Here is a 26,925-nt window from a genome sequence, read left to right as displayed (position 1 = left end):
GTCTCCATCACAAGCTTCAGGGGAATCTCAGTTCCAATGCCTGAAGCACCTGCTTCCCCTCCTTCTCCACTGACTTTGGTGTCTTCAGGGCTGTTTCTCTCACATATTCTCATTCCTCTGTTTCAGCTGCTTTTTGTGTAGAAGATTTTTTTCTCCCTTCTTAAATAAGCATTTCAAAGGCACTACCAACATCAGTGATGGGCTCTGCCTTGGCTAGTGACAGATCTATCTTGTAGCTGGCATTGGCTCAGTCAGACATGGACAAACATTCTAACACCTTCACTCATTCCGTCAGTCCCCCTGCTATCAAAATCTTGCCATACTAACCCAGTAAACAGTATTACAAATATCTTTGGCACCCTTAGATCGAAATATGTCTGAGTCATGTTTTAGGAATACATAATTCTGTGGATTTTAAGTACTTGTACATGTCAATAAATTATAAATGTATGCAAATAAATATTTAGTTGTCCAGAGTTTTATTTCAACAAGTTTTGTTGAACTTTATATATAAAATAAATATTTATAAAATAAGATAGTATATATTTTATAATTTTAAAACAATAATAATATATATGTATAAAGGATGCAGCAAAAGCATGTATAAATTCTTTTGAATTAACAGCTGTTATTCATATATGAAACTGAATCTAACAATGCTTAAACAGAAACTTTGGAAATTTGCCATGTATATTAGCTAATTCCAAGTTGAACATTAACAGTACCACGTGAATAAGTAACACTCCATTACGGCATTAATGACATTAATTCACCATAACAATTTGAGCAACTTTCAAATTTGTTTTACAAAGTGAGAGAGTAAGTCAAAACTGAAGAAGACTTCAGCTGTTAAAAGTTGCTTGAAGCCCATTGAGCATGAACCAGACTACTGAATAATGCAGACAAGATAATGAACTGGAGACAAATGAGCCCAAGCCTGCCCCTGCTGAGTGCCAGGAGAATATGTTTATTCGGTAGATTTATTATCTTAACATCTTTTTTGCAGTGACCTCCAATTTAGAGAAAAAATACAAAATATTTCTAATCTGTGTGTTTTTATTTGTAACTGCAGGACAATGTTATTTTTCATCTGGAACAAGTGTAAGTAGTTGTCTGTTAAAACAGTAGAATCAGTTTGCTAGATTCTTCTTTCAGGTATATGAAAGTAATTAAGAATTTGAGTAGGAATCCCAGTCAAGTATGTTCTTGGACAAGCACTTAAGATTGGTAATTTATCTTCAGGACAACAAACCCAGTAATTTCTGCAAAGGTGTTTTGAGACTTAGTCTTCCTTTCATAGAAAACCTTGCTTTATAAACATGGTTACTGTTATTTTTTCATGTCCTACTATTCTTAAAAAGAAATGGAAGAAAGAGTTGCTTAATTCAGGTCATAAGGACTTTCATACAGAATTACCATGTAACCGTATTCTTGAATTCTGTAAAGTATTAATATCACTGGCTGCATTAAGGTTCATTCATCAGAAGCTATGCTGGGTAGAAACTCTTTCACTTTGCTCTTCACAAGTACAGTCTAATTAATAATATTTTGTATTCTCTTTTATATCAATTTCCACTTCAGTGATATAATATTTGGAAAATGAAATAAAGAATTTTAAACATAAAATTGCTTGTTATTTATATAGTTATGAAGCATATAATAAGGCATTGAAAAGCATAAAGGCATTTCCAATTCAAATGTCAGTTCCATATATTTCTCTTTTAACTCCATAAACTACTTAATGTCCACTGCTTTATGGCATTTTTCACTCTCAGACATCTCCTAGGTGTACACCATCTTCCTCTTCAATTCCCAGAAATGCATCCTTCCCAGCAGTGGGACTTTTGGCCAAAAAAAGGAAATGCAGTTAGGCCTTTTACCAATTAATGGTTCATCAGCAAAAGAGCTGGTCATGAAGGTCTTGAATGGGTCAAGGAGATAAATTTTTTTCACATTCCACAGTACACTAGAATCATATTTCCATGATCATATGGGATTAGGGCTAGGATTTTATATGGACAGAGAAAATCTGTTGCACATCTTTTTTTTTGAGAGCGTCATTGAAATTACACAGTTTTGCAATTAAATCCTCAGTTCTTCTTCCCTAGGTTTAGACATAGAAATTGTAAAAAAAAGACATATGCAAGGATTGCAGTAACAATTTTTTTGCTGTCAGGTTTTTTTTCTGCTGATAGGGCTAAAAGAAGCAGAGAGTAATCTCGTTTCTTGGCTGCCCTTTCAACATCCAATGAAACCTGGAATCCTTCTGCAGTGAGGTGACTACCTTGGTGGACAAGGGGAGAGCAGTGAAGGTTATTTACATCAACTTTAGATATGTATTTGACACTATCTCTTGTAGCATCCTCATAAAGAAGTGGGCAAAGTACTGTCTAGCTAAGTGGGCAGTGAAATGGATTGAAAACAGGGTGACTGGCCAAGCCCAAAGGATGGTGGTCACTAGTGGTTTACACAGTGGAAAATACTGGGGCCAGTACTTTTTAGCATATCATCCATGGCCTGGGCATTGAGACAGAGTGCATCCTCAGCAAGTTTGCAGAGGAAGCAAAACTGGGAGGATTAGCATAAACATCAGAGGGACTTTGCCATGCTGGAGAATTGGGTTGGGAATAATCTCATGATGTGTAAAAGGAGGTAATAGAAAGATTTGCCTCTTGAGAGAAATGCATCCCCGTGCCCAGGATATTTTCGGGGCTGTTCAGCTGTAAAGTATCTTTGCAGAAAAAGACCTGAAGGGCAGTGGACACCAAGCTGAAGTTGATCAACAGCCTCTGGAGCTGCAGTAGGCTGGCTGTTGTCAGCAGATTGAGTGAAGTGATCCTTCCCCTCTAGGCAGCACTGGTGAGGTACATCTGGAGTTCTGGGTGCAGTGCTGGACTCCCCAGTAAAGAAGAGATACAAACATACTGGAGTGAGTCTGGTGCAGGGTCTAGAAGGTGATAAAGGGACTGGAGCATCTTTCATGTGAGGAGAGACTAAGAGAGCTAAAACTGACCAGGCCTGGAGAGATTGGCTTAGGGAGATCTTAAGCATGTGTGTAAATGACAAATGGGTGAGAATGAAAAAGAGGGAACTAGGCTCCTTTTACTGGTGCCCACTGACAAAACAAAAGACGACAGGCATAAATTTCAAAAAAATGGCATTTCTTCTGAACATAAAAGTATTTTTATGTTGTGAAGATGGCCAAACACCAGCAGAGATTGCCCTGAGAGGCTGTGGAGTTTTAATCTGTGAAGATATTCAAAACCCAGCTGGCCTCAGTCCTGGACAACAAGCTCTTGGCAACACTAGTTGAGCAGTAGGTTCCACGTGATGATCTCAAGATGGCCTTTTCTGAATAATTCTCTGATTCTGATTGTTTTTGGGAAAGGCGGGAACAGTATGCTTTTTTCCTTGCTTATGTGCAATGTGTGTGTGCCGCTATTTTTTTGGAAAACAGAAGCTCAGCTACTAAATTCTCTGGGTAGTAGCCATATAGGTACTTACGAGGGCCTGGTAAGAAGGGTGGAAGAGCAGAAGTGGTAAGAAGGAGGGAAGAGGAGAAGAACAAGGAAAAGGAAGGTTTATTTTTAGTTCATTTTTTGTTTAATCTACACAGGGCCATCACCAGTTTTTATCAATATGACACAAATTTCAGTTAATTAATGGTATTCAACAAGTTCCTATGAGCCTGTACATATTGAACAATTAATACATTTTAATATTCAAATGAGAAAGTGTTATTTTATATGGCACTTAACATGTATTCATAAATAATCATGCATACAAACATATTAAATCACTAAGAACAATAATGAGTAATTTTCAAGTCCTAGCAACCAGCAGGATTCAATTGGAATATACTGTTTGGCCTACTTGGCCTTATTAAAACTTTCAAAGAAGGGGCAGCATGTCCTTTTTAATCTGTTTCTCAATGAATAGTAGTAAATAAATGAACATGAGATTGGTGGGTATGACAAATTAATATGCACACTGACAGCTTATAAACACCGCATTGCTTAGGGAATTACTATATGAATATATACAAGCAATTATATGTTTTAAATTATTTATTTCATTTTCCAAATAATATACCACTGAAGTAGAAATTGATAAAAAAGAGAATACAAATACAATATTATATCAACTTTTTACTGAACTTATTAACTGGAGGCCCTCTTAATGAGGAAATTAATGAATGAAGCAGTTCATTATGGCTAAGCATTCTTTGTTGTCGTTAAGAATTTGCTGGCATAGACCTGTTGTAGTCAGTTTAATTATGATTAATATCTTATCTTGAATTCCATCTCCATTCAGATTTGAGAAACAAATGCAAACCCTATTACATGATCAAAGTTCATAAAATAGGGTAAGCTGCTGATGACCTTATATTTTATTCATTTTCACATTCATATTTATCAGTTTTTATAAGAACTAATGTCAATCTTTCAATACTTTTTTTAAAGTGCATTTATTCATGGTATGTTATACAATCTCTTGTTCTTAGAAGCAGGATCCTATGTTCAAGATGGACTGTCTCAACAGCTTTATTACCCTTTTTCAAATGCAGTAGCTACTCTTTGGTATCAATTTAAATAAAGATAATCTAGCCTTAGTCTCTAAGATTTACTCCAAGTAAGACTTACTAGACTGTCTAATTTAATTTGATTTTATTTAGCCAAAGAACTCATAAACATCAATGCAAATTGTACTTCAACTGTAATCAAGGTTTAATCTGTCAGTTTTGTGGGGTTTTTTTCTCTGTGTGTGTGTCCATGAATTGACAAATGGGGAGTATGTTTTAATTAGTTTGTGTTTCTAAGGGCCTTGAAGTAATAATTGGTCCACAATTTCCAGTATTGGACCATACATGGAATCAATAAAATCTCATCCACTGATGAGCTAATAATCTGAAATAGTTCCCATACTGTCTTTGGCTGTGTGGTACTGGTTACATTAATATTATCATTTTATTCTCTAATTTCCTTCACAAAATACCTAAAAAAATTGTACGGTCAGACTCTCCATCTGTAATTCCTCTTCCCTTCAAGCCTTCACCTTTACAGAGAATGATACGTCTCAAAACAATGAAATGGCTTTGACTTTCATTAAATACGAAACTGAAAGAGCTGGATGGTTCATGGTAACTGAAAGATAAATTGAGTGCACATATCAGTCACGTGCTCTAGAGAATGTAGGAAGAAAATCAGTAGTGCCCCGGCTTTAGTGCTTCCATTGCTCACACAAAACTTTGTTTTCTCTTGCAGAGTTTCAAAATAAATTGTTTTGCCATTCCTACAAAAGTTGACATATGGGATGTTTTGAAAACAAAAAACTGAAAAATTTTCACCTAGTTCTCATATGTATTAAGATAAGCCAACAGTAATATGAAGATAAAAATACAGTCTTTAGAACCCTTATAAGAGCCAGACTCTTAACTGTAAGGGGAATTGGAATCTGCAACTTCTTTTTCATGTAACTTCTAATAATTCTTAAGATGTTATTAATATGAAAGTAGTGAATTGATACTGTATATTGTCTTTAACTAGAATGCTTTCTTAATATCAATATTTTAGAACAGGGACTTGACCTATCCAATTGGAAATTGCTTTACCTAAATTTACCTACATTGGGAGAATTTTCTCAGTCACAAGCATTTAGGCTGTGTTTTATTCGTTTTGTGATGTGCTTTTCAACACCAAAATGTGAGTTCAGTTCAAGTTGTCTCAACTGTGTTTGGGACCAAAATCTTCTGAAATCCCTCAAATTTAGAGAATGCTCTACTGTGTATTTTTGCATAAAAATGAAGAATTTAAATTTTCCTGACCATTTGAAAACCATCTCGTTTCACTTCATATCCCTACTGTAACTAGAGACACATGTATCTCATCAGTGTATAAATCTGTGAAACCAAAGTAATCTGTATGAGTGAAAGACTTGAAAGACCACATTTTAATTATGACTTCCCATAGGTATTTGGGGTCATATGTTTAAAAGCATGTGATGTACATGAACGTTATGTCTTTCAGCAGTCTCCACTACTGACTTCATGAGTCTGCCCTTTTGAAAAGCATCCTCTATCATATTTATGATGTTGTCTTACTTAAAATGGGTACTAATCTAAGTCTGCTGAAGGCTTGATTGTTATCCTGTGACTGTCCCAGCAGTGAATCCCATGGGGACAACATGGGTTTGACCAATGATTTCTGTGTTTTATTGCTGACTTTGAAACTCCTTTCCAGGCCATATCTAACTTGTCATTCCCTCACACTCAGTATTTTCAAAGTTCGTTCTTTCTTTTTCTTTCTTTCTTTTTCTTTTTCTTTTTCTTTTTCTTTTTCTTTTTCTTTTTCTTTTTCTTTTTCTTTTTCTTTTTCTTTTTCTTTTTCTTTTTCTTTTTCTTTTTCTTTTTCTTTTTCTCTTTCTTTTTCTCTTTTTCTTTCTTTCTTTCTTTCTTTCTTTCTTTCTTTCTTTCTTTCTTTCTTTCTTTCTTTCTCTTTCTCTCTCTCTCTTTCTCTCTTTCTCTCTTTCTTTCTCTCTCTCTCTTTCTCTCTCTCTCTTTCTTTTTCTCTTTCTTTCTTTCTTTCTTTCTTTCTTTCTTTCTTTCTTCTCTTTCTTCTCTTTCTCTCTTTCTCTCTTTCTCTCTTTCTCTCTCTTTCTCTCTTTCTCTCTTTCTCTCTTTCTCTCTTTTTCTCTTTTTCTTTTTCTTTTTCTTTTTCTTTTTCTTTTTCTTTCTTTTTCTTTCTTCCTTCCTTCCTTCCTTCCTTCTTTCCTTCCTTCCTTCCTTCCTTCCTTCCTTCCTTCCTTCCTTCCTTCCTTCCTTCCTTCCTTCCTTCCTTCCTTCCTTCTTCTTGCTTGCCCTCTTGCTTTCTTTCGCTTTCTTTCCCTCTTTCCCCTCCCATTATATCAAATCTCAAACCTTTTTTTTGCTTACTCTTTTCCCTATATTGTTCCCATTTGTTTCCACTCTGCCAGTGCTCACAAGCACAGATATTCATTGTATTTCAACTTCCCAATTCTTCCCAGTCACAATTATATCTCCCTGCCTGTGAAAACTCTACCCACATTCACATAACCTCTAAAACTCACTTTGGAAAATTTGGTTTATGGCAGTTTTTAATCAGTTTTAATTTTAAATTTTTAAATAACTTACAGATATATTTTATTTGTATAAATGCTATGCAGTTTATCTGTTATTATGCCCCTTCTGATATCTGTATATAGGTAACAGATTTTTCAGATCAAGGCTCTCTCAGGTATCCAGTTGTCATTATTTATTCTATTCATAGAATCATTTTAATGACAAAGTATCTTAACTATCTAATCACATCATCACCACTCTGCTTTTATGGAAATGTGATGAACATTATGCTAAGAAGCGTTTTCAAAAGATAAACAAACATCATTAGTGCATCCACCTTTATTCTGTTTGTAAGATGTAAGATCTCTCCTTTGTAATAACTTATGTAAAAAAATTCTGACTCTAATGTTAGTCAAGGACAGTTCAGAAAATATGCAGTCCTAAGAGTGATTGCAAGTCAGAAAGAAATAATTTCCTGGGGTCAAACTCTCCCTTGATAACATTTACTTTAGCCACTTATAATTGTGTAAGATAGGCATGAGCTGCCATCTAAGCATCTAATGACCCTGTGTACCATATTTTGTCCTCAAATAAATCACTTTTAAAGGTCATGAATCAACGTTCTGAAAAGTATAGATTACCCTTACTGGTCTAGTACTGACCTACTGTGTAACTGGATGGAAGGACAGAGATAAATGAATTTAAAAGAAGGTTCCAGCAACTACAGCTGCAGAGGTGAGTTTTGTTGTGTTGGAAGAACTGTTGGAAGTGATAATTCCTGTATGCTCCACCAGTATACTCATACTTGCATGTAGGTGATTTTTCATGTCATAAATAAATAGCACAAAGTGAGAAAAATATGACTGGATAACTGCAGCCTAACTTTTCAGTCCTCACCCAAATAGGACTACTGATTTTCTGCTCAATATTTACTGGTATTATGACTTCTAACTGCATGTCTTTATTTATCTTTATTTATCTATTTATTTATGTATGCTGGAAGAAAAAGAGCATGGAGTGAATTATGGCAAGGTATAAGTATTTCAGTATTATTTAAATATACATAGGCAGAATTAGCTTCACAGAAAAATGAGTATGCCTGGGTCAGGTAGCAGAATCCAGAGCCCTGGATTTAGCTGTCTGGCACCCCCACAGAAAATACTTGCTTTATGATGAGATACATCAAAGTCCTTCGGTAAGATACCTAACAGAGCCAGTCTTGACTAAGTGTCAAACTCCATTTCTTTATTCTGTGGCTGGAGGTGGTGTGCGTCCTGGTTTCCAACAGCTCCATGATACAGCATTTACTCAGGCTGCACAAGACTGATTCCTGTTTAAGGCGAATGAAATGTCTTGTCTTCATAGAACATGCTGTTTATTAGCTGTCCCCTGCTACATATAGCACTAAGACGTTCCGTAGATGACTAAAACTTTGTTGGCTAGAAATTAGGCCAGCCAGATGAAGGGACACAGCAAAGTGCTCAGTCCTAACACTTTCCGTCTTTAAGGACTTTGATCCTTTTTTTTATGTGCATAGAAACTGTGGCCCAAAACCTCTTCCCCACTAGACAAAAGATTTCCAAACTGGGTTATATTGTTAACACCATCTCCTAGCAGCCAGGGCATGTGACAGAAACAAACAATCTTCCTGAGGCCAAGAAACAAGTGACAGTTTCACCCATTAAGAGCGAAAGGAGGCAGTCTGTGGACGCACTAGCAGTTCCCAGTTATGCTCCTCTGCTCAGAGGAAAATTCAGAAGACAGGACATTTTCTGCCATCCACTCATCCATTCCCTGGACAGCCATCCATGTGTGATGAAGTGCAGACCTTGGACCACTCTGAAGTGGTTTCCAGCCACTTGTAGCACTCACAAGTATTGTAGTGTTACAGTACCTGCAGAAATTTTGATTCTACTGTTTAATCAAATTATTTCATGAAATCACATATATTACAATTAAATAAACGATATCTCTATATACGATACTTATATTGTTTTCTTAACATGATGTTGGATAGTCTAATGAACTAATATAATGCTGATGCTAATGTTTTCCTATACCTACTGAGAACGGATATTTCTACTCCTTATCCTGAGTGGTTAATCTACTAAAATATGGTCAATCCCTAGGCAATTGTGACTGTGTGCCAGAAATGCAGAGCATATGAGCAACCCTGCATGTAGAACTGGCAGGTCTAGAGTTTTTCACCAAAACAAAAGACTGATCCAGCTCCTGGTGAAGTCAGTGGGACTGATGTCAGTAAGAACAGCAGCAGAGATATGACATTTCTTTGCCCCGAGTTTTATTTATTCTGACTATTGTAGGGAATTTTTTTAACCTTCTGTTCCAAAAGTCTTGGAATCGGTGGCGTAGACTGGCACAGATGGGACAGTGCTCCGATATAATTCTTACATCTAAAACCACAGCAGCAAAAAAGATTACAGAAAGTGACACAGCATAGAATCTAGGTTGTATTTAGACAGACATTCCTCAGTTTTAGACAGCTTTTTTTTTTTTTTGTGGGTTGGGGTTTCTTTGGTTGGGTTCTGGGGGCGCGGGGGTTGTTGGGATTTTTTAGGCTTTCCTCATTGTTCAATATTTGTTTTATGATTATCAGAAAGGTACTTGTGGAAGTCAGTAATGTTTCTCATGGGGATGCAGTCAGAATCATAACCCACTAATAAACACAAATTAGAGTATAACTCATGTTAACCTCACTCTAGAAAGCAGAAAAAAAATAAAGAACATGTCTCTTGAAATACACTTTAATAGCCATAAAAGGCACTGTAAAATGGGAAATAATATGTAATTGTGTCATGGATGAGAGTCTTTAGATAATATTTATTTGTGCTGATGATATAAAATAGATGTTAAATACTGGAAAAAGGAGTTATACGAAAAAATAAGATTTTCTGCTTCAAACTCACTAACTGTCAGTGTGAAGCTTTAGTCTACATGATGTTTAAACATATGATTAAGATAAAGTTTTGGGACTGCAGTGGTGAGAAGTGGTAGTAGGAGCAGCAGTATAAAAATTCCAGTAATGGTAATGGGTACCTTTATGGACTCTGTTCTCTCGAATTGATGAGATTGTAAATATGATCCATATCAGATTGTGTTTCAAAGAGAAGTAAGTTTTAGCTTTGTTGTTAAAAAGAAGGACTGAACTTGGCAGTTCATACCTTCAAAAGGCAAAGAGAAAGATTTGGTAGTTGTGGGGGAGACAAGAGTTTTTGAGTTTCAAATGGCTTGAATTAGCAGTACTTTGCTTTGGACCAAGTGTATTTTTGTGAAACAGGCACAATGCCTTTGGTAAGGCAAAAAACAATATGTAAATTTTATCCTGTATATTTTATTTTGTTGAAAGGGGAAGAACAAATTATTCTGGTTTTGGCTCATGGCAATGATACGCATAAATATCTCTGAATCGTGACGGTATATACATTTTACATTTGGATTATCCTGTTTTTATTCTAGTGAATCCACTCCTTTAGTGAGTCTATGAAACAAAAAGACCTGTCTATTCAATTTTCATCTTGATAATGTGTTTTATGTCATGATTTTTGTTTCTGCGGTACACTTCCATTGTCCACGTGCACACGCATGCAGAGTTTTTATTTTCTTATGATACGTACAAAAGTCTACTGTTTTGTAATGTACATTACAAAATTAACTAGAAAATAATGTGGGTCATTTCTTTGTGGATAATTTGGGGCTAGTTGTTTTGTGAAAGACTAAATTATTGGCTTTACAAGGTAAACTATGCAGAAATAATGTCTCACAATCCCTCAGGTGTGTAAATTTCTTTTTTAGGTAAAGGAAGGATAATCAATTACAGAGCCATTGCTCCACCAATAACTTGGTGGAATTATTCAGCAGAGGTGTTTGCACATAGAATCAATTGCTATTTTTACAGCTGTCTCCTTACTGCAGTTTCAAGAGGAGGGTTTTGTAAGTGTTGTGTATCTTTACCAGCTTAATTCTCATCAGATAGTCTTCATGCTGCAAAGCATTCTTCCATACCACCTTCTCAGGATTTGTTATTTTAACTCAAGACAACTGTTCCGGATTTAAGACAAATGCAAAATATCGTTTTCATGTTTGCTCTTTGTATCATGCAGCTTACCTGATTAGCTGATGTTAAAACAAGTGGTTACAAATACTCATCCTTCAAGGCAAGTGAAAAGAGGGGCTTGTAACTTCAGTTGTGCCAATGGGAATATATTTGACCTCGCATCTCCAATCCTGACATTGTTTAACCATATCCCACAACTAGTGAATTTCAATTATTTGTTCAGAAGAGCCATTCATAATTGCTTGGTGTAAGCCTGCCTTTAGGATGCAAAGCAGAAAACAATGAAAATGCTACTCTGGTGAATTAGAACAGCAGCACTTAAATGTATAAATTAAATGGGCCTCTTTTCACAGCTTTCTCTTTCTATTCCAAGAGGCCTCAGCCTGGTGACATCAAAGACAGGATTATGTGAGAAGATAAAAACTTGATCTAATGTCCATGTTTGAAGTCATGAAAGTCCTCTTCTCTTCAAGCCAAAATAACCCTCCTTAAAGCACAATGGGCTTGGGTCCAGGTGCAGGAGGGGGGAAGGTTTCGGCAAGGCACTGAAGATATTTCAGAAAAGCCAAAGAGTTGTACATTAAACCATAATCTTCCTAAATGTGCTAAGAGATTGCATGTAGGCTTTAAAAGCTTTGTCCTGTCAATTAGTTTGTTAAGTCTTTCTTTTAATTGAAGAATGCTATTATGCCTGTGGGTGGATTGGCCTTTAATGAGAATTTAACCTGTTTCACCTACTTATAGGGAAATCTACTTCATGATACATGAGGAATCAAGAAGGGAATACTAAAATACAAGGTCATCTAAGAGTACACTGTCACCATACATTGTTGGTGTCTGTGCATGTAACACTCCATTTCTGATAAAGCCAATACTCTGCCTAGGAATTACAGAAGGATTTAAGATGTAGGGCAAAATTATCACCTTTTTGTACTTAGAAACTGATCCCTCTCTGTGAGGGATTCTTCTTACGTTCAAATATTCTCTCATGTGGTGAAATGATCATCTCTAAAAATTGAGGTCAATGGAAATTTTTACCTCATAAAAATGTACATTTTCAATGCTTCGAAGTAAAGAAGACTTTTGTTTTAATGTGAGCATCTCCAAAACATGTCATTAATAGTTCTTACTCTTGTAACAGTGAAGCAACTATCATGGTCTTGAACAGTCTCTCAACAGGCCAAAGCAAGTGCAATTGTCCGGGTTAAAATGCAAGCCAATTGCTGTAAAAATTAATGGACATCAGCTACTAAAAAAAATGTTTGCCTTTTGTACAGTCTATGATCTTGCCATATGGTCATCTCTTTGCCCTGCATATTCAGCTTTTTACACATATTCACTAACAGAAGAGTTACATAGCAGGTTTTCAGTTCATAACTATGGACAATCAGATGCAACAAACCACATAAAAACTAAGTAATAGACCATATGCCTGATATTCATCACAGCCTCAATTCCAGCATCAGACCACCATTTACAATAGTTTTATCATATTCAATTCTACTCCATTGTTGGGGGAAGATTTCTCAGAGGTGTATTGACCATAACTTTAAAATAATGTATTTATTATGTTAGAACTTTTTATCTCTCTTATGTACATGTTTCCAGACAAATGGCTATGTTATTATAGAAGTACTGGAACAAATATGTTTCACTTAATTTGAATTATGATGGAAAACAGAATTCTCTTTTTCAAAAATCTGATCTTTTACTGGCTTTATATGTACAATCCATTTAGCTACATATTTTGATGGCTATAATATGTTTAATTTCTTTCTTTTATAGTTGTATCCAGCTACACGTAACTTCTACTGCCAATTCCCCGGCTCCCTGCCTGCCTTATTTTTTACATTGTGAGGTCATTTCTCCTTTCTCCTACTGAGTTTAAGTCACTAAATTCATCCTGTCCTTTTCATTTGTAAAAGTTTTAAGATTGGATACTCCTGTTGAATGGGAGGCTTTATTACTGCAAGATTAATGGAAGGCCATAATTAGCATCTTCACTAAATTAGTCCCTGACAGACACAGAATGTTTCTTCATGATTCAGGACATACAAATAAATGCTAATTCTGTAGGTAGGTAGCATATTAATTAGATCTCACCAGCATACAGAAACCATTAGGATGTATTTTCCAATGGTTTTACTGCTATGACATAACACTTCTGTCAAGTCAGCCTTACAGGTGAATATTTTCTTCCGGTCTGGCTTCCAGGCAGCACAGTGGTGCTAAAGTGATTGGATAAGTACAAAGAAAGGTTTTCATTGCTCAATGATGGTGGGAAGGCCCCTCGTAGAATATTTTCAAGATGCTAGAGTGGGAGTAACTTTAATCCTAGAAGAGGCCCTTGAGGCTTCTTTTCCCATTTGCAGCTCTGGGTGGTCCAGCTGAATCCTTTGTGATCATTAGGGTCCCCCTAAGCATTTTGATGACAAAGCAATTAATGGAAATTCTTAGAATGAGACCCTGATAGAATATTTAACAAGCTGTCAGCATCCTTTACATCTTCCATGGAACTTTCATGCCCCTATTTTCCTGTTTTTTATCACTGCTATGTATGGCAGCAAGAAACATTTGGTAAACAGAAAAATGGAGAATAAATAGTTGCATGACCAAGAAGAACTGAGTAGTGTCTGTTCTAGAGCGGAAAGCAGCTGCCTAAATGGGTTAGGTTCAAAGCAACAGAAATCTGACATCTATCCATAAATCCATATTTGGGGCTGGGCACTGCCATCTGCAAGCATCAGGACCTCAAGGCAAAATAAGGCAGTTCTTCCGAGGAGCCAAAGCTCCATAGCACTTGGAAAAGGGATCATGCTAATTAGAAACCACAGAGCTCAAAGGGACGAGAAGACCTGATTATCTAGCTTAGCTCAGTAATAAAATTAAAATATTTGGCTCAGATAGGACTCAAAGGAAAGAGGAAATCTGCCTGAATTCAGACCATCTCTGAGGCAGTGCTGGTACCCAAAGCTTATTTGCATGAGAGTGCAAGTGGATATTTATCACTGCTTTCTTCCAAGTAGGACAGGTACCAGCAACTACACCAGAGTTTCATGAACACAATGATGTCTTGATCAACCTTTAGTTGTTTCCATCTATCCATTTCTGGGCATTTAATTAGGAGAAAAGTTTCAAAATGAAGGGCTGTTCCCATGAAAGAGAAGAGCATCTTGCAGGTGGGGCTTGAACCAGTATTTGTGAGGCTTAGATACAGTCTCTGTCTGTCCTACCAGCTATCTAAGTAAAGTCAGGTTTTCTTTATGTTCTCTGTAAAATATGGAAGTAGTGCTTTTATATATTCTAGAACTCCATCTAGCATGAAAATATCCAACTCAATCTTGACTGGACCCTGTGACACTCTGAGTGTCTAGTCTGAAAAAAATGCACTTCTCATCTGACTTGCAAGTTCCCAAGAAACTAAAATGTTACAGCTTGATTTTTTGGTTTGTTTTTTACCTGTTCTTTTGTTATAATGGTGCTTTTCCCTAAGAAACTGCGCTGTTTTCCTCATTTGGCCTGGTGGGCTAGAAAGGAGAGTTCTTGTACATATAAAAACAGTATTAAAAAGTTTTGGTACCATAAAGAAGTCTCTGAATGTCTTGGCTATATTGGGTCAAAATAATTGAATCCTTCCCTTCCACTATATCCACCAAAGACATGAATGGAAACTGCATGAATCAACCCTTTCTCTTAGTCTTTTGTGGCTACTGAGAGAATTATCACCTTGATGTCAGTATCCTTATTAAATATTTGATGAGAAATTTTAAAATCAAAGAAACATGAAAAGTTAAAACATCTTCAGCAACAGAAACAAAGGTTAATTTTGTAAGTAATCTTCAATGTGACCTTGTTAATTTTGATGGAGTAAAAGTCACTGAACACAACTTCATCCTTTGAGAGACCCGAATTTATGTCTGTACTACTTGTGAATCTTTCTCTACTAATTAGCCAATTCATGCCCAGTTCTAATTCCTCTGACATATCATCTCTAAGTATTATTCCAAAATGGCCTTCCAAAATTTTGAGATTGAAGTATTACATTTCATGAAGCCTCGTCAATCTTTGGAACTTCCTACATAAATGTCCAACATTCTTAGATTTTAGTGTAGTTTTTGGCATTTCAAATCTGGTGGTTTTCTTGTGACAGCATTGTTGGGGAAAAAAATGTAAGTAAGGAAAGGGGGATCCATTAAAAGAAAATTCTCTTTACTGACCTTGTAGTATTTTTGGTAACACTGATAAATAAAAAAAAAGTATCTTACGGGCAATTGATATTTTCTCACCTGTATGACAGCATTGATTTACTTCAGCCTGTGCTGGTGCAGGTTTCTTGACTTGAAAATTTCCTTCTTGTATGACACAAAAGTGCCAGAGATTTTGTTTTTCTTAAATTAATTGTGCAACAGTAGATGATACTATAATGCTCTGAATTAAAAAGGCACACAACAATCCCAAGGCAGGGACTGTTGACATCAGAATGAAGAAGTTCAGGCTGTTGTTCCAAAGAGGCAGTTTTCCCCAGGAGAAGAGAGTGAAACCTTGCTAGAGCCTTGCAGCTACCGTCTTTGCAAAAATGTTAGTGTAAGAAAGATACACTCTTAACAGCCCCTAGTGACAAATGCCTTTCTGCCTTTTCCTGCCATTAATTCAAAAAAATCCCCACTCACCACTTTTGGGAGTACCAGAAAACTGCTGGAACATACAAAAATACCTCTCTGATGACAATGAATCACTGCCACTAGTGTGGTCCCACTTTTTTTCATGGCTGTCTAAATAGGAAGCCAATTTTATATTTCAGCAAATCAGAGGAATGTGGTTGAATTCAACAGTTTTCTGATTCCTGCCTGGGAGAAATGTATGCTTGTGATGCTTCTCAGACACATTGGAAAATTGAATCTGTTGACAGCAGACTTAAGTTCCCTATAAAAATTTTTGCCCTGAAAAAATTGTAGTGCTTCTGTAACTGAAAAAATGGCATAAAATCATACCATATCACAAGAAATAGGGAATTTCATATTGAAGGAGAAATTAGGAGAAATTCAAACTCAGAGAATACAGGTTGGCACCATGGAGCTGGGCTCACAATAAGAAATGAACAAAACTCAGAGTAGTAAATAAATAGAGGAGTAAATTTTAAAAGTACTGAGCAAGTAAGGAAGAAAATGGAAATGACAAGAGCTAAAGGTATGCTAAAGGTATTATGGATCCATGAGAACTTCCAATTTTTTTCTTGGCCCTCATTCATATTCCTGCATATTCAATGAGTTTTCTGCTTATTTGTTAGTAAAGAGAACCTTTTGAGTTGCTTGTATCTGGCAAGTCTCCTCAGATATCTTTGTTACACGACCTAAAATGCATAAATTTATGTTACTTAATTTCACACTATTTCAGTGTACAGTCAGCCTTTGTGCAAGGGTCTAGTCCTCCTCAACTTACACTGATGATTTGCCAGGCACCATCATACCAAGCTCTTTACTGAAGCTCTGTTCAGTATTCAGGTTGTTACACTGCCTGCATTTTCACTAAAAATTGGTTACCAGAGAAAAGCATCGAGTTTTTTCGTGGGAGCTTGCATTCGATGCCTGCATGTTATATTAACCCCATTTTATGCTTATTATTTGTTATTCTTTCCTTTAGAATTCCTCAGCCTAATACACTGATGTTTGTCCATATATTTTCTCTTCATTTGTCTGGAGATTTGCAGATGAAATATGCTGGTGACACAGAGACACCTTTACAAAGCAGTGAATATATTGAAATGTAAAATATGCAGCAATATGCACTTTGGCCGCAAATTTAAGCCCATGCTTTCAACATGTTTGTTTGTTTGTTTGTTTTCAATGAAGTTGAAAGTTGGTAAATAAATCGGGGCATTTCCCATTTTTAAGAAAGCTTATAAACAGCTATAATGTAAGGACAGCAGAGGCTTAGTAAGGATCTCAATTCACTTGTTATCTGTTTTACTCATGTAATTGGTGTAATTCACTTTGGAGAAGTATCATACTCATCCTTTTATGGTTTTTTTCTTTATCTCTATCAAAAATACTTGAGGAAGCAATAAGTTGATTCTCTTTCTAGGTCTTATGCCAACAGTCCCATTCAATTCTAAAGATACAGTAATAATCAGCTTGCAATGTTGTATATTGCATTGCATTTTTTTCTATATATACCAGGAAAGCTTGTAATAATCAGTTTAAAAAGATGTAAGCACCTACCAGTTTCAACCATATATTTTATTAAGCATATGAAGTATCACAATAATTTGCGTATTTACTAATCGGTTATGATACAAATTCATACCAAGCACAATCAAAAGACCACAAAGGGATTAAAAACACCCTGATTTCAAGACTTAGGAGAGGATAAATCCAAATCACACATCCCACATAAAACAACAATTCCATAAACCACAAATGGCTACTACAATTACACTAAAAGGTTTCTCTTATATTTTTTTCAGCAAATTATCATTTTCCAGTGGCAGTTCAGTAGTGCAAGCAATACATGAAAATACATTTTCCTTCTTTCTCTATGCACTTCTATCCAGAATCAATAATTGATTGAACTTCAAATTATTTAGACCATCCTCAAAGAAAGACCTGATCCGCACTGGGAGTTTGTTGTATAGTACACAGAGTTAAAAGCCTATTTTTTGTCAAATTGAAGACTGATAATAAAAATCAGTGTCCCTTACCTGTGGAAGACCTCTTTGCCTAATAATTTACTCACTAGTGTTCTACCAAAAACCTCCCTTTCAACAGTAAGGTGCATGATTAGCTGATAAGAAATATCCAGCTGTTTTTACTTTTCCAAATGACTGCTTTAAGATGACACTGGCCTAAAACTTTGGGGTATCACTGGCCATCATTTTGCCATTAATATCTATTGTTCAATAATTATTTTAATAAGCAATACTTAATAAAAACAGTCCATGCAGTGTGAACTTACAGCTTTCTCCCAGGTCTTTTGCCTTAAAAACAGATTCTTGTATCTCATTGGAAATTACTACCTCTCCCAGTGTAGATTAAGCATCCGTGTGACGTCTAGGAAAATATTACAAGATACCATGGTATATTCTGGATGTCAAATGCAGTAAAACATATCTTTTAATACTCTGTGAAACTCAGTACTAGAGTTGTTTTTTCCATTGTCAGAACTTGTTTATTTCCTCCTTCAAAAAGCTGTTTCTTTTCACTGGTCCTGTAACTAGACAATGAAATAGAGACAAAAGTAATAAACTGACACTTCTGCCAATGCCTAGAACACCATGGGTGCTTTGGACATGCATGGCATAGACTTGCCACTATGACAGTACCAGGACACAGGTGTCTGAGATGCTTCTCCATCTTAGAGATCATTTAAATCTGTACCTATAAGCAGCCTACTGTGTCAATTATGCTGGCATAATATAAAAAAGGAGCTCAGTCTCTCATGCAGAAACTTTTTAATTGTTTAAATTAATTTCACCAGAAAATAAGCAAATTATTCCAATCCATGCAGCACTGTCCTTGAAATGAGGAATTTTTACATTTCTGAACCATTTAAAATATTTTTCATAAAGAACATATGCATAAGCCTTCAGAGTTTGAATTCTTTGCAAATGCATCTCTGCATACATCCAGTCTGCTTTCATATATTGTACACTGAAATCACATTAAAGAATTGCTTTCATTCAGGACCCTTAGCTACAAATGGAAGTCACAAATCCTGATCCCCTCTTTGATTAAGAACAATTGTCATATGTGACCCCAAATGTTCATCTATCCCAGTGTGCTGTCTCCAAAAAGTAATGGATGCTCTAGAAAGAGTAGGACAGGAAAAGTATGTCACAATACTTTCTGAAATATATTATTAGCATAGGAAATGTGAGCAAGAGATAGTGAGTTTTTGTGGATCAATTCTCAGTGATCTTACATGAATCTTCTACTTGTTCTTAAAAGGCATGTAAAATCTTAACACCCAGAACATCCTGGAACAATGAATTCAGTAGTGTGTTGTGTGAAGTATCCTATCCTTCTGTTTGCTTTGAACCCTTCTGAAGATTCCCAGTTCTGGTATTAAGAGAAAGAATGAGCAAGTGTGCCTCAGCCTCCTTCTCCAGGTGTCTCACAGTTTTGTAAATTTGTGTCTTAGATCTCTTTATATCCTTGCTTTCCATGCTGAAAAGTTTTCGACTATTGAATTGCTACTGGTTCAGAAGATGTACCTTTGATTATCACATCTGATTCTCTATGTATCCTGACCATTTCAATGTATCTTAGGTATATTTCATGTGTGAGGAACTCGCAGGTCTCCCTGGTGCATTCCTGTTTCCTTTAGATTTAAAGGGGGACATAGTATTCTCTGTTATGTTCTCTGTTCTTTCACCAATAATCTTTCTTTTTTCACAGCTAATGACTAATAAACCAACATTTTCTTAGTGCTATCTACTGTAACTTCCTAAGAATCCGAAGTTTATGACCTATCGATATGTATATAAAACCAGAATTATTTTCCCCATGCATAGCAGTTTGCATCTGTCAATAATGAATTTCACTTTCCATTTTATTATCCTGTAACTCAGTGTGCATGTCTTTCAGCAATTCCGAATTTCTTGGCCATTGTTTTTTGTTAGTCTGAATGACTTAATATTAGCAAACATTTATCACTTTCCTGACTGTAAGTCACCTTCTGCATACCACAACTATGAATTCCTGGGACACCCAACACCCGTCCCTTTGGCACTCTGATTTGAAAATTTGGCATTTATTCCTATCCCTCCTTCCCTCTTTCCATCCATAATCTGTTTTCTACAATGGACTCTGCCTTTTTAGGGAAGCATCCAAGCCCTGCATCTTATTTGACACTTCATGGGCCTTACATTGGTTGTTGCTGTATAACATAACTCTCTCCATGTGCCATTTTGCAGCTGACCTTTTTTTGGTATACAGATGTGAGTTTGAATCCTTTTGAATTGAAATAATCTTGAACTTGTTTCCTTCAGGGTTCTGAGTGCTCTAATTATTAGGCTTTTCTTCATGGGCTGTGCTAGTGACCACATTGTATAAGCAAAGAGGCAGGATCACTGATTCTTTAAACAAACAAGTTACATACTTATATATATCCAGAATAGGGGCTTGTAGGCTGTAATTTTTTGTCTTTATCAATAGATATCTAAAATTAAACCTGGTTTGTCTAACTAAAGATGGTTAATCTAACCATATATTTAGCAAAACTCCAGAAGCTGAGGTGAAAATCCGCTTTTCAAAACCAAAACTATTACATATTTCCAGCACTTACAGGGATGGCTGTATCTTAAAACAGACTTGAAGGATAATGATTTAAAATAAAGTCTTACAATAAAGAGAAAAATCTGATACCACAAGCAGCAGCAGCAAAATTCCAAGCGGATTTGCTGTATCAATTTTTGTGGGGGAGACTTCAGAATTGGATCAATGGAGTCCAGAATTTCAGTTATAACTCTGGTTGTTATAGCATAGCAGGTATCACTGAGATCAGAACATAGCCACTGAAACACTGCTATCATATTTAGACCATAAGCCACATTAATTCTAAGAGTCTTACTGCATTTGCTTTTCTTGATTTGCATGCCCTATGGACTTAAAATACACAAAGCAATGCCTTGGTTAGGAATAGTTTCCCATAGGTAGAAATAACAATCACTATATTAGCTAGCCACAGTAAACCAGAAGCATACTGCGGTGGGATGAATGCCTTTTCTTAGGCCCCCATTCTTCTAGTACTAAATTTTACCTCTCTACCTTTGGCAGTCTGATGATATGAAGATTAGTCTTGCTTCTCCTCCTTGCATCTGTGTCTTCTACTTCCAAACACACACCGTGTACCCACCTTAGTAAAGACTCAGGTGCCTTTTCTGTGCAGAACACATGTGCACTTTAATCTGAAGACGAGCTGTTTCTGCATGAGGGGTACTGGTATAGCAGACAGACAAAATCCAGTAGTTGACAAAAGGCTGTTTCCCTATCTTATTTGTCAAGTGAAAAATCTTACCCTTCACCAGTTTACACCTGCTTTTCACTTTGGAGGAAATGGTACTATTTCATTTCTCTACATTTTGTACTATCATCTGGTTTTAAGCAGCACTGGGATTGGGTTTGTTTATGTATTTGGATTGTTGGTTGTTGTTACAAAATGTGTGTAACATTACAAAGGCTATGTTTAGAGATGAAGTACATAAGAATAAGGAAAAATAGATGTATAAATTATTTAGAAAATACTACTTGAATAGTTAATTTTCCCTCCCCTCTGATAATCTGAAATTAACAGGTTCTAACCCCCTAAAATTTTCACTGTACAAGCTACAGAAAATATCTTTAGTTCTTACAAAGTGTAGGGCACCGCGTTGGGAGTCACGCTAGGCCATCTGGGCGAGTGACTCATGGGCTAAACTCCCCACGCCCCAAAGCCCCTGTGGTGGGGAAAACCTGCTGCACAGCTCCCATATGTGCAAATTGCTGTGCACCCCCACAATTCGCTGGGTACCCCACAAATCCCCGTGTACTCCGCCGTCCCGGCGTGTCCCCCTGGGCGATGGGCGAGGGACCGGCCCTCAGTTCCCGACCAGAGGCTTCCTCCCGTCGCGATAGCCCCGTGCGCCGGGTGCCCTGCCTCTGTTGTCGTAGCACCTGCCCCGACTGCCCGGGGGCGAAGGCGGCGGAAGCCTCTGCTTACACCTCGCCGCGGCAGCCAGACAGGCCTTCTCACACCAAATTAAGTTTTCCCGCAAAGAAATTTAGAAGGTAATTCAGAATCTTAAAACTGACCAGAACCATTTGAATAACTCCCAGGAGGATTACCTCTTCCACTGTTCCAGATTCTCCATCCCTCTAACCCCTTTGACTGATGTAAGGGGAAAACTCAGATTCCTTAAGATGTGCTTTGGAGTCCTACATAGCAGTTACATCAAGAACAGTGGAATATATTTAAATACATATACGACTAAGGCTATTCATGATTTATTTGGCAGACTGCTTTTTTTTATGAGCAACTTGGTTTTAGCAGTGGAAATATCAAATTGGATCCCTGCCTAACATGGAAAACAACAGAATAAAGAAAATGTGAAGTACTTTCCCTTTTTTCTTTGTCTTTGTTTGTTTGTTTGGGGTTTTTTAATGATTTCTTTTGTTTCAGTTTATCTGGTTGCAATACTTTAGAGGCAACTCCCCTTCCAGACTGATTCACAAACCATGATACTGATATGTGTCTAATTAGCATAACATTATTAGTACTACTTTTAGGCGATAGGAATTCTATAATTTTTGAAATTAAGGTGCAAACCCGCCTAGAGCAGAGGGAACAACTGGAAATTCAACAGTTCTAGGGGAATTTCAAGTGGTCGAGCAGACCCCACGAGTGTGTGTGGGGAAAACTTTGGACAGACGGCACTTTTCTTAGCAAATTTCTGTGGCACCAAGAAGGTTCAGCCTGTCACAGGATGTCCTTCCCCGGGGGCGGGGACTGTGACCTGGTGTCTCGGGCCGCAGTAGGTGCGCCGGTATGAGGGGATAACACCCAGGAAGCAGGTGCCATCCAGCACACACTGAAACTGGCAAAACTACAACTGCCTTCAGTGGGATCGGGTTCCGAGGCGGTGCCCTCTTCTCACGCCCGAACGCCGGCTCTTCGCCCGTGAGCTGCGGGCAGTGCCTCCGTAGCAGGCAATTTACCTGTAAGAGGTTTCTTTCCCTTTCTTCCCCTGGTCTTGCCGCCGAGAAAACTTTTGGATGCTTCTGTCATTTTGGGGAAGGGAGCGAAAACTTATGGTACGAGCACACGTTTCTTAACCAATGTGAAAGGCGAGTGTTTTAAATAGCAGCACCAGCAGAAGCAAATGGATGGATTGGCTTTAATGAGCATTGGTGTACAGCAGGGCAGACAGGGTACGGCAGCAATCACACACAAACCAGCCGGGAATCATTAGCCCAGCACGTCGCTCTCTGACTTGTGATATCCGACTTCTGATCCCTCTGCACAGACTTCTCGTCTGTCGGAAGGTTGTTTTCAGTAAAGTGCTTTTCCCGAATAACTTTTTAACCATTTTCCTGCTGTTTTCCCCGACTTCCCCCCACCTCTTTCACTCCCCGCCCTCCCCTTTCCCCCGCAGGTTTTTGTGTTCACATTTAGGTGGAAGAAACGCCAAGCAACACATTCAAAATAGTGGTGTCTGTGAGCGGTGAAAGGTGATGTGAAAAGCACAATCTACGAATCTCCGTGCTCGTCGTATTTTAATGAGAAACTAGGGAATTCGGACACTCACACACAGTTTGAGAGGCCAGGTCACGCTTCAGTCCCTCCTAAGGTACTATAGGATGGATTATAAAAGTGTGAAGGGGAAACGCAAGTGATCGTTAGTTAGAGAAACCCTTCGCCGTCAATGCCGTTGTCACTTAAATTCCCACTATTTAATCGAGCTGTTTAACGAGTACTCTCGTTACACGTCCTGGGGCCTCGGAGCTCGCCAGAGTCTAAGGTAACCCCTTTGCCCACCTCTTCGTAACAAGATCTACAGGACGGTGGAGCAGAGGTTTCCTGTCTTTCGTGGAAGAGGGAGACTTCAGCAGAGGTTTTATCCTTCTGCTCTCCCCAGTCGCCGGCCGACTGCAGCACCTCTCCCCTCGAGCTCGGGTTTCCTGGGGCCTCCGGGGTGACTGCCCCGGGATAGGGGCTCGGCGGGGGGCGCAGGCTCCATGGCCGCCCCGTGCCTCAGGCCGGCGGGGTGGCAGGGAGAGCTTCGCTCTCGGCCCTTTCCTCCAAGCCAGCCCCTTTGGCCTCGGCTGTGATTTTTCACATCGCCTCTCCGCCACTAATGACATTTAACGACGATAAAAGATCTTACCTGCGACCTGGCTCTCAAATAATCTGATCGTACACGATATAGACACAGACACCAGCAGGGGTATAGTCATGAGATCGATGGGGTTTCCGCACGCATGCCCTGAATCCCCCTGTCCTCTCTCCGGAAGCCTGGGGACCTCTCTCCCCCCGACCCCCTGCTCTTTAGGAGTGCACCAGGACGGAGTGGAGGGAGCTCTTGCCCTCGGGGTTGTTGCTCGCGGTCTGTTCCAGCAGCGATGCAGCAGCCGGGGAAGCGGCGGGGCAGATCTGCGAGGCGGCGACCGTGAGAGCAGGGATGGCCGAGGCAGCGGGCAACGCCGGCGCCGGTTTGATGGGCACCGGGACGGCGGGCATGGTCTGTGCCGGCGGGTGGCAGAGCGCCTTCACGGGCATGCCGAAGGGTCCGTAGTCGGGGGACACGGGTACACCGGCCACGGAGTCCATCACCCCCATGTGCGGCCACACGGAGCTCACCACGCTGCTGAGCTGGCTGGGCACCGGGTAGCCCAGGTGGTGCATAACCGAGGCCAGCGGCAGCCCGCCGGCTTGCAGCACACCCTTGTAATCTCTGCCGATGATGTTTTCGATGGCGAAGGGATGCTTGAAGCCCGAGGGCTGGCTACTCCCATAGGGCGAGAACTGCGGCAGTCTTCCCACCGCGGCAGCGGCCGCGGCCGCAGCCACGGCCGCGTCGGAGCCCGCCAGCCCCGGCACTTTGCCCGGGGGAGGCGGCGGCGGTGGGTGAGGATGGAAGTAGTGCACCATGTGCGAGGTGGGCACCGGGGGCTTGCCGGGACCGCCGCCGCCCGCCCCGCCGCCCGCCCCTCCGCCGCCGCCGGGCAGGTGATGCTCGGGGCGCAGGACCTTGAAGCGCTTGCGGCGGCGGAGGAAGCTGCCGTTCTCAAACATGTCCCCGCAGTCCGGGTGCAACGCCCAGAAGCTGCCTTTGCCCGGCTGGTCGGGTCTCCGCGGGATCTTGATGAAGCAATCATTGAAGGAGAGGTTGTGGCGGAGGGAGTTCTGCCAACGTTGGGTGTGCTCCCGGTAGTAAGGGAAGCGCTCCATAATGAACTTGTAGATGTCGCTCAGGGGCAGCATCTTCTCGGCTGAGTGCTGGATGGCCATGGCCGTCAGGGAAATGTAAGAGTAGGGCGGCTTCTGGTCGCTGTACGAACTCTTCCCCGGCCTGGGCATCGCCGCCCCGCCACAGCACTCCCGCGGCCGCACGATCCCGCTGCTCCGGGTTGGGCACCGCTCAGTGCCGCGCACGGCGGACTTGGGATCCGGGGACTTCACTGCCCTGCCCCGCCGCCACCTCTACATCCTGGGCGCCGCCAGCCCGGGCCACACGCGACAGCGACCGCCCCGTGGCCGGCCAGCGAGCTCGGTGCACCGCTCCCTCCGGCAGCCTCTCCCCTTGGGACGCTTGCCTCGCCGTCCCTCAGCTTGCGGGAGAGACAGATGCCGCCCAGGCCGTGAGGTCTCGGGGGCTATGTGCCAGAGGGGGGTCCCGGCCCCCGCTGGCGTCCCGCTTTTCTCCTGGAGGCGTCTGAGTCTCCCGGGCTTCCCCCCTGCCGCCTGGCACACTCGGCTGGAGTTGATGCTTCTCAGGCGCCAAGGGCTCGACAGCATGAAATTACCTTGGACCTCTGCAGAGACGGGAAAGAAAGAAATAAAAACATCCCTCTCACCGCTCAGTCCAGTGTCCCCTTAAAAGTTTGCGGCAGAGGCGAGCCCCGGGAGTCGGCGGGGAGAGGAGGTGAGCGGGGCGGCGACCGCCGCCGCTGTGGCGGGGCTTGTGCGCTCTGGCGCGGTTTTGTAATGGTGCCCGAGTCGGGAGACCCCCGCAGTTCCTGCTCTCTTGCTATCACATGACAGCCGCTGGGGACTTGGCGTCTCATGGAAAAGGAGCGAGAAGCGGCTCCCGACTCCCCTCTCACTCACATCCCCTCATCAGGGTGAGGTGGAGCCAGGGGGCTGAGGAAACTCCGTATGAGACCGAGATCCGCTTTCCATAGGGCAGGGAACAGCGGTCCGAGCAGGAAGCTTCCTCCTCCCACCTCTCCCACTCCAGCTTCCCTCCACCCCTTTCATAGCCCCCTCTATCCATTCTCCTCCTTCTTGACCCCTCGCTCCCGCACAGCCCGGCTTCCAGCAGTAGGTGCGAAGGCCCACCGAGGGGTCTGCACCACAGGGAGATGGAAAACGGGAGCAGGTCTTTCCTCGTCCCCATGGCAAATCGAGTCAAGCACCCTGGAGAAACGGCCCTCTAGCTAGCCCCGCGAGGCAGCAAGCGGGAAATACGGGCCCTTTGAAATCGTTTCATATCATTCCTGTCACTGTCTAAGAAGCTACGCAAAGACTAGCACAAAAACAAGAGAGATGCAAAAAATCCTACACTCTCCTTTCCAAATCGTTATGGTCAATTCTTGCTACTCGCCACGATGCGGCTCACAGAAACCCCGTAAAGAACCAGTCAAAGCATCATCTGTAGGCTTAGAGACGGGCTGCTTAGCGCCAGTGTTGGTTTAGACTGGCTCATTAGTAGGAATCAATGAACAGTGCAACAATTCGTATCTATCCTCCAAACGTACTGCGTTATAGCGAGTAGGCTGTAGATTTGAGCAAGAAAAAGGGAAGATTGCTCGCTTAGCTGCCGCTAGAGTTGGAAGAAACACTGTTCAACATCAGCATCCACCAGAGCTCAATTCGCGAGATACTGTTAAGAGGTGTCAGCTTTAAAATTATTAGTCCGACTTTTATTGCCTAAATAAACAAATAGGTTGAAAGAGCCTTACTATATATAAAAACTATATATGGAAGACCTTTTTTTAGCCCATCCTTCCAGGCTGGTGCGGTAGGTCAGACCCCACTGGTGCCTGTACCACTCTGGTACGGCGGCTGCAGCAGCGCT

General features: G+C 40.2%; 1 protein-coding gene across 1 annotated transcript; it reads right to left on the bottom strand.

Annotated features, from left to right (window-relative positions):
• Positions 1–24,173: 24,173 nt before the first annotated feature.
• On the bottom strand, positions 24,174–25,205 carry FOXB2 (forkhead box B2). Its single transcript, XM_069002227.1, has one exon. It carries the CDS (start codon positions 25,203–25,205, stop codon positions 24,174–24,176), a length of 1,032 nt encoding a protein of 343 aa, XP_068858328.1.
• Positions 25,206–26,925: the final 1,720 nt, after the last annotated feature.

This window comes from Aphelocoma coerulescens (assembly GCF_041296385.1).
Source record: "Aphelocoma coerulescens isolate FSJ_1873_10779 chromosome Z unlocalized genomic scaffold, UR_Acoe_1.0 ChrZ, whole genome shotgun sequence".
NCBI lineage: Eukaryota > Metazoa > Chordata > Aves > Passeriformes > Corvidae > Aphelocoma > Aphelocoma coerulescens.
Note: the sequence above shows the minus strand (reverse complement) of the source record. Positions and strands in the feature narration are given on the sequence as shown.